General features: G+C 41.4%; 1 protein-coding gene across 3 annotated transcripts in view; it reads right to left on the bottom strand.

Moving 5' to 3' along the window:
• Positions 1-3,462: 3,462 nt before the first annotated feature.
• Positions 3,463-16,726, bottom strand: part of pex7 (peroxisomal biogenesis factor 7) — a 60,491-nt gene continuing 47,227 nt past the window's right edge. For all 3 annotated transcript variants that reach the window (XM_063495456.1, XM_063495455.1, XM_063495457.1), the window contains one exon: positions 3,463-4,440. In XM_063495456.1, the coding sequence (XP_063351526.1) occupies positions 4,357-4,440 (84 nt within the window). In that variant the 3' untranslated portion in view covers positions 3,463-4,356. The remainder of the gene's footprint in view (positions 4,441-16,726) is intronic.

Here is a 16,726-nt window from a genome sequence, read left to right as displayed (position 1 = left end):
AATAATAAAGTAAACAAAAATAAAGATGTAAATGGCAAGGTTATAGGCATATATATATATATATATATATATATATATATATATATATATATATAATTTCCTTGTTTTCTATACAAATCTAACTTGTTACCTCCTTATTCTAGTCTGTTCAGTTTTATTTATACAGTGCCAAATCACACCAATAGTTGCCTCAAGGTAGTTTATATTTTAAGTTAAAGACCTAAATAATACACAGAAAACAGTGAAAAGCCCGACAATTAGATGAGCAAGCGCTTTGGTGTCCTTTTAAGAGGACGAAACCTCCTGCAGAACCAGGCTCTGGGAGGGGTAGCCATCTGCCGTCACTGTTACTCTAGTGTAGCTACCTAATTGTACATAAGTATAATTACATTGTAATTTCAAAATATAATAATTGAAATTCATTAAATTACAGAGGAATTACGGTTTTAGTGACGGCCAATTACTATAATTTGATGGGAAAGGTGGAAAAAGACCTTATTATTGAGCTACAGATTCCAGATAAACTCTACAGTTGTAGAGCTAAAGCTGACATGAGCATCCATCCACTTTGTTCCTTTGCTCAGAGTCATGACGGGGCCACAACCTGTCTCAGGTGTGGGATTCAGCGTGGGTCTCCAGTCTGAAGCAGGGAGCCTTTACATACATGCAGGAAACACCGAAACATTACCAGGTAGATTGATAAAGACTAGACCTGTACACTCTGTATCTGGCATATCTGAGCAGTCATTTCTTCCACCTTAAAACCTGAACTGTTCTGATTCAGAGAGCCAAACGTTTATTTGGAGGTGTAATAATCTCCTAAACTCCGTCTGCTGCGGATCACAGCCGCCACTGCCGACGAGTACGTCTGTAAAGACTCAGCAGGAGTACAGATGACTGTAGCCGTGTTTACCTCTTCTGCAGTTCAGTCTTAATCAGATTTATTGCCGTGACAGATCATAGATTTATACGCTGCTGAAGCTGAAAACCGCACAGCGTGGATATAGGATGAAATAATCAACAGATTTTACAGATATTAACAGGAAGCAGCTCAGCATGTTCAGTGCAGGGCCTCGGAGTCTGAGTGTGGGCTGGAAGTATTATCTTTTGAAATATATTAATTAATCTGTAAAATATTAGAAATAAAAAAACAAAGATGCTAGAAAAATCTGAAAGTGCAGCTGAAAAAAAAAAACAGAGAAAATCCTCACACTAAAGACGCTGAAATCAGAGGTTTACTCGATTAAGACCTCGGAGATGAGCTGCTCATTTATTTGCACTAAACGAGTTTTATTAATTCCGTGTTTCATGGAATCGGCCCGGATCTGTGGAGCAGGTTTCAGGTTCCCTGTTCTCCAGGTGTGTGGAGAAATGAAATGACACATTCTTGGTTCACCTCAGCAGACCCTGGCACACGGCACTGGGCACCTGATCAATCGTGGGACAACGACAAGCCAGAATGTGAAGATACACCTGCATTCATACTTGTGTATGAATGCAGGCACCCCTGACCTCACATCTGTGGCATCTGCCGGAAGCTGAATGAGTGGAGGATTTTGGAGGATACGTCACCTGAATAAATGCAGCGGCTGTTGGAAGCGCATGCCCGATGTTTGCAGGTGTGCGACCTACTGTAAAATATTCCATCTACATAACTGATATCAGCATTAAACTGGTGGATAATTTCTCACTCACAGAGCATTAATCACCCTTGTGTGTGTCCTCTTGCATTTGAGCCCTTCGTGAATGGATGTGAGTGTGAGAAGATTCAGATCATCAAATTTAATCCTTGCCCAGCATGCACAGACGATGAAACATGGACATCGCCGCATGTGTAACGGTATAAAACAGGGCGGGGACTCTGTGACATCCCTGCTTCCAGCCTTGAACTGAGAAAGTGATGCTGCTGCAGGGATTTCCATCCCTGTGTTCTGGCGCCCAGCTCATCCCAAAGATCCTGGATGAGGCTGAACTCGTGTTCTTCCACATCAGACACAGAGAATCATTTCTTAATGGAAAGTTTTATCTACCGCAGTATTAAGATTTCCCTTCGATAGAGCTAAAAACAAACAACAACAAAAACCCTTTATGTATATTTGGACGTCTGCCATGATCCTGGAGAAACAGACATCTCTATTTTTCATTCCTTTAAGCCTCCTCCACCTCCTCCTTATCGAAAAACAGAGACTCCACCATCAGTCGTAACAGGCGTGGAAATGACTTGGACAATATTTTAATTGAAATATTTCATCAGAAAATCAGTTTGCAGGCCACAGGGGAGGGAGATCCGCCCTTATCGAGCTCAGACCATTAGCTTCCAATTAACACGCGGAGAAAGGAGAAGACGGAGGCGCTTTCAAACGTTGGGAGATTAAAACGGGCCGAGGATTTAGACCGGAACTCGCTGAGAGAGGGAGGAGGGGAAACTGCAAATACATGCATGCATTGTTCTAGAAACTATAGGTAATATAGATTAGGCCGAGTAATTTAACTTCAAACACAGAACTGAACAGGCGTGAATCCATTTTTAATATGGATTTCCAAATGAATGTGTAGCACACAATCACGGTGAAGGAATGAGAAACCACGTCGCCTGAAGCCAGCGACAGTTTCACCCGTCTGTGGGCTCGTACACAATGTCTCATTTCAATTTGAACTTAAACTGAGCAGGTTTTTTTTTTAACACTGACGGAAAATATCAATATTAAAAGTATTGCAATTTATATATATAATCAACATTTTATGTCAGTGAAACCTGCAAAAATTGAAAGGACTCAAAGGATATTTGAGATTTATCCAGAAGACACTGAAGAGAGTCTCACAGCATGTAAAATGATGTTGTAAAATAATTCATCTTCCTGGACATGAATTCGTCTTCATGCAAACAAACATGAATCAGTATCAGTGTGATCATCCCCATTTTTTTCCAAAGTGAGGGATAGACTTTAACTTTTCATTTTCCCCGTATGAAAATGTTCCAGTGATACAGATGTGCGTGTTTCACAAAAAATGATCCACACTATTAAAATTTGCTTTATTCAAGGCACATCGCCAAACACTGAAGCTGGTGCCGGCTGAAAAATATTATCACGGCGTCTCCACTGACTGTGAAATAAACTCACCGTAAACCTTTCAGTCACGTGTGAAACATAAAGGACATTTGCAGTTTTAACTCAAATAAACTGATTAGAGAGTACAAAGGTCAAAGTTCAACTCAGACACAAAAATATCCCTGATTGAGAAACAAATGATAAATTAACTTGCAGCAACTAATATTCAAAAATAAAAACACTAAACACACTGATGATGGGCAGACTTGTTTCAGGCCAGTGTGAGGTGTTAGCTTCACTCCTAAACTTCTGAGTCTTTCCAAAGTTCCCAGGTCTGAGAGCAAACAGTATAGCTCTCTGTGTGTGTGTGTGTGTGTGTGTGTGTGTTGGGGGGGGGGGGGGGGGGGGGGGGGTTCTTCCTATCTTGGTGGGGACCAAAATCTGAAATTTACTATACTGGTGGGGACCAAAATCCAGGTCCTCATCAGGTTAAAGGCATTTTTCACACTCAAAAAGTGGTTTTAGTGTCAAGGTTACAAATGGGTTATGGCTAGGTTTAGGGTTAGGGTAAGTGGCTAGGGAAAGCATTATCTCAATGGGATGTCCCCATGAGGAATGCAAACCAGACGTGTGTGTTTGCGTGTGTGTGCATGTATCTACCACACTTCCATGGTCAGTTAGAATAACTCAACACGCTTGTCTCTGGACAGTGGGAGGAAGCCAGAGTACACACACAAAAATGTTTGAACTAGAAACCTTCCCGCTGTGAGGCAACAAACCCAACCCCTGCACCGCCGTGCCACTGTGCTAGGCAGCGTTGGATACGGGGGTGCCACTGTTTGATAATGTGAAATGCCCAGAATCACAAAACCAAGAACAAAAGTCATCACAGTAAAATATCTGCTTTTCAAACACTCAGAGAGCCAACACATGCTTTATTCTGACAGAGTCGATCACAGTTGTGGGACCGAGTAATGTCCAGCTCATCTGCCCAAACATGGTGGCTGGTGTTTTCCAGTTCCTATAGCAACAAGGGTCCAGTAGCCACCTGTGAAACATGTTTTCAGAATTTTGGCTCCGATTTGGTACCAAAGTGTCAGAGCAATGACGTCTGTGGCGTGTCTTAACCATTCACAGTTTGAAGTTTGGGGCTCGGATCTTGAACAACGTTGTGGAAGAAGTGAAGAGTCGGGTGTGGGTCGACGAAGCAGTCATTATGGTTCAGGACGAGGCGCTGGCTTCATCGGGGAGAAGTGCTCGAATACCAGCGCCGAGGTGAAATCGTCCTCAGAGGTCTGTGGGCATTTTAAGGAGCTGCACTGTGCGCTCCCGCCGACAGGCACGCAGGTGTGTACACCTTCACCGTCTCGTCCCAGGAACAGTCCACCACCTGCACAAACACAACCACACACATGCTGTTCAAGAGCACCTCACACTCACACCGGGATTTGAACCTGCAGCATCAAATGAACCGAATCAATAGAACAAAAAACATCCTGCAGTCTGCAGACGTACTAAACATGTCAGGCTGACGATTTACAGAATACGGTGCAAGAAACATCTGGAATATTTCTATTTTTTATGACACTCATAAAAAAAACAAACACTAAACACAAAGCCAAATATTCTGTTTCCATCTTCTAATGGATTTAGGATTTACTGCTTAAAATCACAGTAAAATCACGTTTTTTGGTGCTTGAACAAACAAGATGATTCCTGAGGCTCTGCAAGTCTGAGTCGGCATTTACTGACAATCCTCGATGGTTCAAGTAAGGAATGACTGACAGTGAGAGAAGAATCTGATGCTTTCACTCCGTAATGATGGGAAAACCACAATATATAGAAATTTCTGGATTTTTATATTCATATTAATGAAAACTGAAGTCCCTGAAAAATGAGGCTCATTTCCACCACACAAGGTTAAACACAGATTTAATCCAGGACTGTAAAGCAAGCATTGGCATCACTGACAGAAACATGATGTCTGAACCAAAACTCTTACAATTTATATACTTTTAGAAATCAGAAGATAGAGCTTGTGAAGTTTGATGTAAAGTGAAGCGCGTATCCAGAGAAAATCTGGAATAAACTGAATGTTCTTTTCTGCAGCAAAAAAAGAAGATGTGACTGGGCAGGTAACAGCTGGTTCTCTGTGGTAAAGTTAAATCACTCTCAAGCTTCCAGCTGAAATTACCTGCAGCTCTGAAACAACAGAGGAGTTCAGGTTAAGTGTGGTCTCTGTCTCCTCTCACAAACACATCAAAGTGTTCCACCTGAATTAGCTTCCATTATCAGGTCGGGCACAAAGGCGTTTAGAGAGCGCGCCGACTCCAGGTCTGCACAACAAACTCTTTTCTTTCCTGTGTTTGCCTCCAAAGAACATCCTCTCAGGTTTGTGAAAGCTAGTTTAAGAGCTGTCCATCGACATAAATCCATTTATTGCACTTCATCCTCTTGCTTTCATCAGTCTCCACTGATTCACCAGCAGGTTGAGCAGGACTGAGAGTGTATTAATAAAAACATGCTTTTATATTTGCAGTATTTTCTCTTCGTCATCCAGGTTTCATCTCAGCTGCGGTGGTTTTACATCAAACCACAGATACTGAGTGTTTCCCAGAAGCTCGTCAATATGAATGAAGAGGAAAGAGTGTCTGTTAAGAAATAACATTTGATTTGGGTTTACTTTCACAGCACAAACACATAAATCAGTCACGACATCAGCTGAGAGCTAAATCATAAAAATTTAAAGTCATATTTTTATGTTTTAGATTTTTCTGGGACTGTCAGCTTATTCATTCATTGGGTTAAAAGTGACCACGGCGCTTTAAGAAGTTGGAGCCGGCCGGCTCAGATGGAGTCGAGGTAGTTCTTAGTTCAACCATCCAGATACCAGAATATTTACTCAGACTGACTCGAATCAGAACAGGACAGTTTGTCAGTGTCAGTCATGTTAAACTCTTCATACCCAAATGTTTCCTGTACTTTCATGTAGCTTTTTCTTGTTCTCGTCTTTCAAACAGCGTCATCAACGAGACATCTAATCGTCTTGACATGCAGTCACAGTCTTAAAGAGCAACCACCATCCACAAGAGTCCTGATCTTAGCATCGCAGACTATGAGGTCTTGTTCGTATGTACGTGGGTATCGATAACTTTGTTTCAGCCTTTAGCCCACTTCTTATTCTCAGTGATGGAACATGGAACATTCAAGAAGAAAGATATAGGAACTCTGACATCAGAGGCCAAAAACTCACACTTCATTCATCTAAGTGCCAACACTGCAGACGACCGAGCCATCATCCCCTCCCCCATTCCTCCTGGATGATTTTAAACGACCTGCCTGCCGAAGACTGAAAAAAAAAAAAAACGGTATCTGTATCTGATTTCTTTCTTACTGCAGTTTGTATGAAGCTAACTAATATAACATTTTGTAATTTTAAAGCCTTCACATTTAAATTTCGGAGCCTAAATTCCATTTTATACTTTTTGGTTGTTTAGCTGGTGCATTTTTACAAAATCAGATATTGTTTGTAAGTCACACAATACAGCAATTCGAGGACACCTGATATGTCAAGAGTAGAAGGAAAAACAGTTACCCCCAATAAGGCAGGAATTCTGTTTCCCCTAATCTCTGCCATTTCCATCATGTTTCCTCTTCACCACAGTGCCACTGTATACAGAAACTGTAAATTCATCTTTTTGAACATTAGATTTATATTTATTTAGCACTCTTTGACACTCTTTGGTAAGTCCACATGTCAGGGGTCAGGCTTTTTCATTTGGAGCATTTGCACAATGTCATACAAATATTCAGTGTGAGTTTATCAATAAGAAATAAAATTCAACATTTTGTTTGAAACAAACTCAAGAGGTAAAAATCCTGACTGAATATATTTTCGGCTGAAGTCTTTTTCCACAGACAGAGCTTTCAGCCGATCCAGTGAAGGAGAAAATACAGCTGCAGCTCCACCTCCCTCTCTTTACTCTATAATCAGCCGGGACATGGCTATCATCTGAATGACATGCCTCAGCATGGACGAGGCTATCAGCTGAATGACACACCGCCTCACTGTCATCTGTCCCGGCTGCAGAGTGGCTCATGATTTCAGCTTTCAAAGTACAACCTTGGTTCTGCTTCACTTTCGTGAATCTTAAAGATTTGTGCTGTTGCAGGTGTTAGAAGCAGCTTTGTGTTGGATTGAACAGTGAAGAAGACGGGGGATGAAGTCTGCTGGGTGCTGTTGAGGTTGTAAAAACAGAACTGATTGAAGAAATCCTGCTCTGTAAATGTGCTGCAGGTTTAACTTGCATATCCTTTGATTTGTTATAATCCATCACAGAGATGGAAGGTGAATTAAACACCCTAACTGGTTATTTTCACCTGCCGCGTTTGCTTCCTGGAGTTATAAAAACCCATACACACCATTAGCCATGAGCTGGGTATGGTCAAAAGAAATGTTAACACATGTTCAGATTATATTATTGTTTAACTTAATCAATTTAGCGTGTTTGAGCTACTGCTGATTTTTACATTCACCTGCCATCTCTGACTCATCTGACAACCCAACGCTAATAACACTAAGCTGAGGTTTTTTCCTGATTGGTTAAAAAGTGGCTTGAAGAAGTGTTCAGCGTTTGGATTTAAGAGGTCAGGTTTAATAACAAAACATAGATGGACTCTTGAACTTGAGTACCTGCAAATTGCTTTTGTGAAACAGTTTCATAGCAGCAAAAGTCTGAAATGCCGCAGAGGGACCAGCTGAACCAGAACTGAAGGCTTTTCAGGGAATTTTTAGAAGTAATAAATGCATGAACTAGTTTCTCAGCATCACTTTGAGACAGGATATTTCTAATTTTAGAGATATTGTACAAATGGAAGAACGCAGTCCTACATATTTGTTTAATATGTGCATTGAAGGACATATCCTGGTCAAAAATGACTCCAAGATTCCTCACAGTGTTACTGGAGGCCAAGGTAACGGCATCCATCCATTCATCCAGATTTCTAGAGCTGAGTACAATAAGGTCAAATTTATCTGAATTTGGAAGCAGAAAATTAGAGGTCATCCAGGTCTTTATGTCTTTAAGACATTGCTGCAGTTTAACTAATTGGTGTGTGTTATCTGGCTTCATGTATAGATAAAGTTGGGTGTCATGTACGCTATGCCTTCTGATGATACTGCCTAAGGGAAGCATGTATAATGTAAACAGAATTGGTCCTAGCACTGAACCCTGTGGAACCCCATAATTAACCTCAGCATGTGAAGAGGACTCTCCATTTACATGAACAAATTGGAGTCTATTAGATAGATATGATACAAACTACTGCAGCGCAGCACCTGTAATACCTACAGCATGCTCTAGTCCACTGTCTGAGGCTGTAAGAAGATCATTTGTAACCTTCACTAAAGCTGTTTTTTCTGTACTGTGATGAGCTCTGAAACCTGACTGAGACTCTGTTTTTGTGTTCGACTGTGATCGCTGACACGCAGTAACCACACTATCAGCATCCTTTTGTCCATCGGGCTTTCCTCCTGCTCCATCAAATATCTGAATCAGACTTAACAAGCTTGGATGGCCTTTCAGGGAATGAGTAAGCAAAGTGGCCGTGCAGTGACTCAGCCACTGAGATGAGGAATGCCCTTCTTTAATCAACTTTAACAGCCGGTCGTAAGGCAAAGAAGGCAAAGGCTGCCAAGACTGCAGCAAAGCACAAAGAAGGAAAAATGTACAAAGAAAACAAGAATAATAAAAGATGTGCGATGAGGAGAGGTAAGAGAAGAAAAAGGCCACAGGAAGAAATAGTTTAAAGTCTGAAGAACGTTTCATGTCTCCTCAAATATTTTTTATTTAACATAAGAAAAACATGAATGAAATGAGTAATTAAAGGACTAATAAGCTGGTGGCAAAATGGCACTCTCAGGCAAAAGTCACGCAGCATTTATGTAGCAGAATATACACATTTAATCTTTGAATAGCAGTGCTTCAAGGTACTCACTCTTTATGAATGTGCAAAGAGTTGCTCAGTAAATCCATTCACTGTTTTGTCTGTGACATATCAAAGCAGCAAAGTCCTCAAATGTCCACCACACCAAAGACATCACTTTTATGATGACAAAGAGTAAATACAGCGAGAACCACAGAAATGTGTACATTTCTGATCTGAAGGGTAATAATAACGCTAACAGACTTTTTACTTTCAGCTTTGGTAACTAAGAAACTTAAAAAACACAACCTGAAGCTCATTTGTCTTGTTATCCAACTCGAAATTAAAAAGAAAGAACACTTTGTTTCTTATTTTTTTATGCTAATATATTTAACATTTCCTTATTTAAGTATATGGATCTGGAATTTTGGTTTCCATGACTTTAAACTGCAATTCTCTGAAAGCTTTGGACAAGATTGTGTTTTCCTATAATCTATAAAGCAAATGCATAATGGAGGAGTTGAACTGTTTGCTACTGAGCTACCTTTTCTTTTTTCCTTTGGCTCAGTAAGCCCAGATCTGAGCCGCAAGCATGGTGAATATATCCAACATCTAGATCAGGGGTGGGGAACTCCAGGCCTTAAGGGTTGGTGTCCTGCAGGTTTTAGATATCACCCTGGGTCAACACACCGGAATCCAAAGCATTATTTCATTACCAGGCCTCTGGAGAACTTCGAGACATGTTGAGGAGGTCATTTAGCCATTTAAATCAACTGTGTTGGATGAAGGACACATCTAAAACCTGCAGGACACCGGCCCTTGAGGCCTGGAGCTCCCCCACCCCTGATCTAAATCCTCAGTATAAAGCATGATCCTGAGTTAGAAATAACCCCACAGTTAGTTTCAGTCTGTACTACACCACAAAAGGACAGCATAGCATTAAGACAAACATACACTAAGAGCCAAACTTGCCTTATTTACTGATATATTAAATACTGATGAGGCAAAACATTATGACCAGCTGGTCCATCATGTGCATATACTGTTTGCATGTGTGGGAGATATAGTTTCGCTCGGTTTACTGCAAATTTTCTTCAGTGTTTGATCAAACCTAACTACGCGTTAGCAGTCTGTGCTTCTTTATTGGACTTTGTGCTTTAACGATGCACATAACAGGGAGACATAATATAACAACATTTGCAATAAAATAATAATTCTTCCAAGGAAACGAAAATAATAGTGGTCAGTTGTACAAGCTTTGAGCTGTTATTAGAAGGAGTTTTAATAAAAAGACCAATCCACAGACCAATGAACAGATGTCATCCTGCAGTCCTTGTGATCTATCGCCTTCCTCTGTCTCTAACACACACGATAACCACTTAAACAGTGCGCAGTGTGTGTCCCTGTGTGTGAGCGGTAAAGGCGGGTGATCCATCAGACACACATGGCTACGCCAGGATAAAACCACACCAGCGAGGGAGGTAAGGCAGTGTGATGGACGGAGAAAGCAAAGCAAAAGAGAAAGTGATTAAGACAAAAGTGATGAGCATGAGTTAGCACATTTATCAGAGGAAGAAATTAAAACACAAGAGCTGAAATATGTTAAACATGAAAAGACCAGAAAAATATGGAAGCTGTGGTGAAGAGCAGACTTCAGGATGATAAATGGCGTTGGACAGTTGGACAGATAATGTAGCGTTATCGGGTTTCCGGTAGATTAGCCCGTGCGAGGATTAACGGAGTGGACAGCTTGTTTATGGAAATGATGTGCGAGTTCAGTTTGAGTGCTTACAACTAAAATCGAACGCAGCACAACATTTCCCTCAAATCTCCGTCTGCATATTCGCTCAGTGCAACACGACTCGGCATGTGTGCTCCACTTCACACAGCAAGCACCTTTACTTCAGAATACTGTGTGTTTCCTGACTTTATGTTAGATTGTTTCAACAGATTCCCCATCGAAGACGACCTGCTGTGCAGTTCATACTCACATGAAACATATTCAGGATTTCGTTTCATCTTCAGATTTTGTAGAAGCACGAGTAATTCACTTCAATTCAGTTTTAGTTATAGATATTGATAATTGTAATAAAGATCCTAACAATCACACAATCCCCTATTAGCAAGCACTTGGTGACAGTGGGAAGGAAAAACTCCCTTTTAAAAGAAAGAAACCTCCAGCAGGACCAGGCTCAAGGAGGGTTGGGGGTGAGGGAAAGGGTAGATAACACAGAGAGAGCCAAAGTCCCGGTGGACCACAAGCTCGGCCTTCAGACTGCTCTGAACATCCAGTTTACGACAGTTTGTTTCTAGTCGTGTCTTCATGTTTGGTCACAGAGAGCAGATATTAGTATAGAAGACACAGAAACCTGGGAAAACGAGGAGAAATCTAACAGCACAAACATTTCCTACCTGGAATAGAGATCCCTTGTACATGTTTTGTATGCGCACACATTCTGAGGACAGTTGAATCCAATTTCATACTAATGCTTAGCCATACTGTATACTGCAGAAGCTGCAGTATGATCGAAAATACTTTAAGGATGGAGCCAGACACACTTTCTGCCTCTGGAAAAAACAAAACTGTGCTTTTGCCAGTTATGAGGCAGATTTATAAAATGTCCATGCCACAGATAATGAGAGGAATCTGCAGCTTTGATAAAAACCCTGAAGATGATGGTTCACCTCCCAGAGACAAGCTGGAACAAAAAGCCAAGACCAGCCACACCGAACACTCGACTGTCCACACTTAATCAGTAAAAAAAAAACCAAAACAACAACCACATAAACTATCCACAGCCTCACACGTGGAGACAAACCAACCTGCGTGTCAGTGATTGGGTCAGTCAGTCCCTGCTTCTCTAAGATGGACGAGGAGACTTTGAAGACATTTATTAGCTGTTTCATTAAAAGCTCTGGAATCTCTCAGATAAACAGGGTGTATCAGTCCTGTGATGCAGCACATTTCAGCAGCAGACGGATGGATTTCTAACCCCAACCATCATCATTTTCTCAACCTAACCAAGCAGATTGTAGTGCCTAAACATAACCGTGCCCTCAGTGGGAGTCAAACTAATCAGCAAGTGAAAACAGACCAAAACACTGTTCTGTCGTATTTATCCCACTGCCACACCTCCAAACTCTCAAAAGGTGGACATTATCACTCGACACCAGCAAGACTGACCATTGACGTAAATATTTGGTCAATTTGTTCAGCTCGAACAACAGAACAGAAAATAAGTTCTGCACACACACTATTTTTTAAAAGCCTGAACACCAAAGAGCTGGTTTTTAATCACGTTTGAGTAACACGGGCAGTTTTCCTCTGGAGAATTCCCCTTTTGACCCCGTCAATAGGTCTTCTATAGCTTTTACATTCAACTTGTGTCTTATTGAGAATGAAAGGCACGTGTTCAACGACCACCCACAGAGACGCAGAGAACAAAAATCTGAATGAGCCAATCACATGATGTGGAGGAAGCAGCAGGTCACAGCTGTCAGTGTCTCACGCGAGCTGCAGACAAACTTCACCTGAAATATTAGCCGGTTATATTAATTATTCATGTTTTATCAATTTGCAGCAGCTGCTGGGTCAAACATGGGGGCGGTGAATTTTATGACAGTGTTTAGTTTATGAGTCATAAAGTCCAACATGGTATTGACTGGCTCGACCAGTAAAACCATTACATAGAAACCTGTACTAAAGTCCTTTTTATTCTTTTTCAAAAGTTATTTGTCCTTCTTTCCATTAAAATGTTAAGATTTCATGATGCTTCCACTTTCACACATTTCTAGAGTTTTTCCACATCCACTCGTCACTGAGAAGAACCTGTAACTGTTGAAAAATCAAAGAGATGTGTAGTCCTTACAGAGGACGTGCCCGGGGCCTGTTGGAGCCACCATGGTATGACCACTTCCGAACTATCTGAAAACTATTTTCCTGGTGCAGAGAACAGCTGGAAGTTCATAAAATATGCCAGACTGGACCCTTTGGTGCAGACCACTTGTTTGACACTGTGGTCTAAGACTTTACGTCAAAGGGGAAGGTGCAAAAAGAGAACCGCAGCTGCAGTAGTACATATGAAACTGGCAAATAACAGGTTTGGAAATCAACTGGAGGACAGAGCTGTATCATGAGTACAACAACGAGACAAGCCAGGTGAACGTAAGCTCTTTGTAGAATATTACAGAAGACTGTTCGAGGTAGAAAGAACAAAGGCGACAAAGGAGGGGATGCTAGCAGCTGGTGAGAATCACTGGAGCGCTCAGTCTGTATGACCGGAAGAGCTAAAGGTGGATGGAAGTCACTGCAGGTACATGGGGGAAAACCAGGATTTTACACAGGTGGTTAAAAGAGAAGTTTTTCTGTGTGACGGTGTTGTGCAGCTCCTGCAGACTTACAAGGTGAAGCTGTTATTGTATTCTTTTACCTCCATTTAAGTTACTCAGCGTCATTACTATTGCTCTTTAATTCTGCTGATGTCAGCACTTTATTTGAATACTTTCACACTTTAAAATACGAAGTGAATAAAAAAATTTGTATTCTTTTTCTGTCTTATTTTCTGATGCTAGCTAGCTCTGCTAAAATTAGCCACAGTAAGCAAGCTAATGTTTCACTGGCAGTTAAAATACGACTTGATTACTGACTAGTGATTTCAAATGTCCTTTAAATGCATGAGCAATAGCTGTCTCGGCAGTGTTTAACCTCGTCTATTAGACGGTTTTCTGACTTTTTAGAGTCTAATTTTTCTACTTAATCGATTATTTGGCAGAAACGTCCTCTGAAAGCAGGACAGATGAATGTCGATTCTTGTTCTTCATTCAAATTATTTAGAAATGCATCACAAAAGTCTTCTAAATTATCCCTGAAAAGAGTTTTTTTTTTTCCCCTGAGTGTCTGATGTGATTCGAGCAGAGAGACATCCCAAGGAGAGAAACTCGACCCGAGAGGAAGACGGAAAATAAGAACGGCGATCTGATCCATGACGTCAGTGCAAGTGTCCTCCACACTGTCACTGAGTGTGGCTCGCATTTTCACAGCCTGCTTCTCCACAATGACACGACTGATAACAGCGCGGCTAACAATACAACTCATTACTGTTGGTGCTTCCACCCACCCACACACACACTCTGCAGCTCATTACTGCACCTCTCTCTCACACACACACACACACACACACACACACACACACAGCTCGCTGACTGTCAGTGAACTCTGGCGTTCGGGACAGCCTGCCCTCTGTGATTGGTTGCTGTGGGTAACTGACTGTTTACCATCACGTTGTGGGGTCACGCCGTGGATCGTGAGGTCGTTATCACGTACGCACTTCCACCTCGTCACCGTTTGTATCCTGCTCAATCTGATTTTCCACTTGAGCTATTTCTGGCTTCAAGTGAAAACTCTGATGATGGTGCACGCCGACAAAATGAAGTTGTATGCTCTCAAGGCGGAGAGGTGAATTATTTCCATCCTCCACAAACCTCCACAAAACAAACAAACAAACAAAAAAACGTGGGTCTGTTTCTGAGTTTCGTACTTTCTTACTGAAACTGTTAAAACACCTCAAACATAAACAGCACCGGTCCAAACTATCCGTTCGTTATCTCCTGCTTCTCCAGGTCTGACTCACAGATGCATTTTGATTTCTGCTCATTTTTCACTAAACACAGATTTAATATTATCAAAAATGTTCAGACTGATCTCACTGTGTCACAGAATCAAACAGCAGACGTTCTATGGTGAAAAACGGACAAACACTTTGCAAATATTGTGAAAAAAAAAGTGTCGATGGAGAGCACACCCTGAATTGTGTGTGTGTGTGTGTGTGTGTGTGTGTGTGTGGGGGGGGGGGGGGGGGGTATAAAGAAATTGACTGTTTTTATCTTTTTTCCCCTGAGTGCATTTGTGGTGTAGTGGTTATAACACATCTGCCTCAGGGCTCACAAGCCAGTCTGCTCCTGTCCTGGAAAAATCTGTGCTAAATCAAACATGTGGATCCATTTGCTGTGGTAACCCTGGGGGAAATAGGTAAGAGTGCGACAGAAATCCCTTCTCTGCTCACTTTTACAGATATGTACATATGATGGAGAATCAGAAGGGATCCGAAGCTGAAATCTTTCAGGTTTTTCTTGGTAGTCTTCTCGATTGGTCATGGTTGTGCAGGCAAAGAATAAAATCCAATCAAATCGGCTACAACTATTTAACTTTTTATCTTCCTTGTTAAAAACAGTGGATAAACAAGGATTCTTGACCTAAAGTTATCAGGCTAGTTTTCAACTGCTTCGTCTCTGCTTCAGTCTGCAGCAGCTGATCCAAGTCGTGACCTGAAGTTAAGTCAATCTAGAGTCAAAATAGCTCCACGAAAAATTGTGTTTTATTAAATAAACTCAAAGACAAATGCTGCATTTCCATGAAATATCCACCGTAAGACACAGGAAGGAACCAACAGCTGCCTAAATGAAGTGAATCCGATGGCCACCCAGAGGGTAAGGAATCAATATCAGGACTTCTGGTGCGGTTTGTTAAAAGCTCAGCTGTGATTTCTGCATCATTTAAAGTTAACGGGGCTGAATCCTGTAAAGCAGAGCTTGCATGGTTAAGGTGCATCGCCGCATCAAATAGTAGACGGGAAACTGGCTGAAGGCGTTTTTAAGGGTTATGGTGAACTTTAGCTAACAAAGCTAAACTTTTTTCTTTTTTTTTTAGAAGACTTTCAACATGGTGCACTGATGTAGGAGTGATAACCTCGGCTCACGCTTTCCTAAAGCAGCTGCAGCTGATTTCATCACAAATTAATCCCAATATGGCTTTAGTCAGGATACCCCACGCACTCATCCGGCAGCATTACGCTGGAGTCTGCTGGATGTCACATGTTTCAGTTTGAGAGCCACGTGGTGCAGCTCCTGTCAAAATGAGTCCAAAAACAGGACTGGACACCGGTGGCCTTTTCAATTCACTGCTTTCTTACCCCGACACATCAGAGCACCCCACACGGTGATGGCCAAGCAGGGCTGAGCGTTACGGTGTGTGGGTAAAACTTAGCCTCGTGAGGACAGATTGATTTATGGCCCCAATTCAAAACTACCAGAAACACGGAGTGGGCACAGTGAGGTGAGAATGGAAGAAGGAATATGCCTGAATATGGAAGTCAGCAGGAATACCTGAATAAGGAATGATCCAGATTTTTTTAAATGGTACATTTTTGTCTATTAAAAATACCAAATTCAGAGAATAATGGAAATCAAAAACTTGAAATGTTAGTAAATTTCACTCTTTGCCGTTTTAATCAAGTTAAATCCAGTGAATTCATTTTTCCAGAGTCACGGTTTCATGGCAGAAGTCTAAAGGCCAACCTGACTCAGTTTTACGCTCTGTGCATCTAATTACTCTCAGCAAGCGTCGCTGGTAATGTTTAAACCTGTGTGTGAGCGTCACAATGCTAAACTAAGTTCTGGGTACACAGATCGTCCCCAGAACCTCTGCTAAGAGACATTTTGGAGTACTTTTATGTTTATATGGTGGTAAGAAGGCTGACGTACACTCAGGAAGGTTATATTATTCGTTTGGTTTGTCTTTAGATGGATTACTCAACGTTTGGGAGAAATTTGCATGAAAACTTCTAAAATGGAGACCTTTAAAAAACCAGCTGAGTGTACACATTTATTTATGAATGTGGATATAAATATGAGTCTGGGAGCGTGTTTTGGTCTGAGAACTAAAACCTGTTCAGCAGATGCTGACACAGGAACAC

This window comes from Pelmatolapia mariae, linkage group LG15 (genome assembly GCF_036321145.2).
Source record: "Pelmatolapia mariae isolate MD_Pm_ZW linkage group LG15, Pm_UMD_F_2, whole genome shotgun sequence".
In the NCBI taxonomy this organism is placed as follows: Eukaryota; Metazoa; Chordata; class Actinopteri; order Cichliformes; family Cichlidae; genus Pelmatolapia; species Pelmatolapia mariae.
The sequence above is the reverse complement of the archived record's forward strand: the minus strand, read 5'-3'. Positions and strand labels throughout refer to the sequence as shown.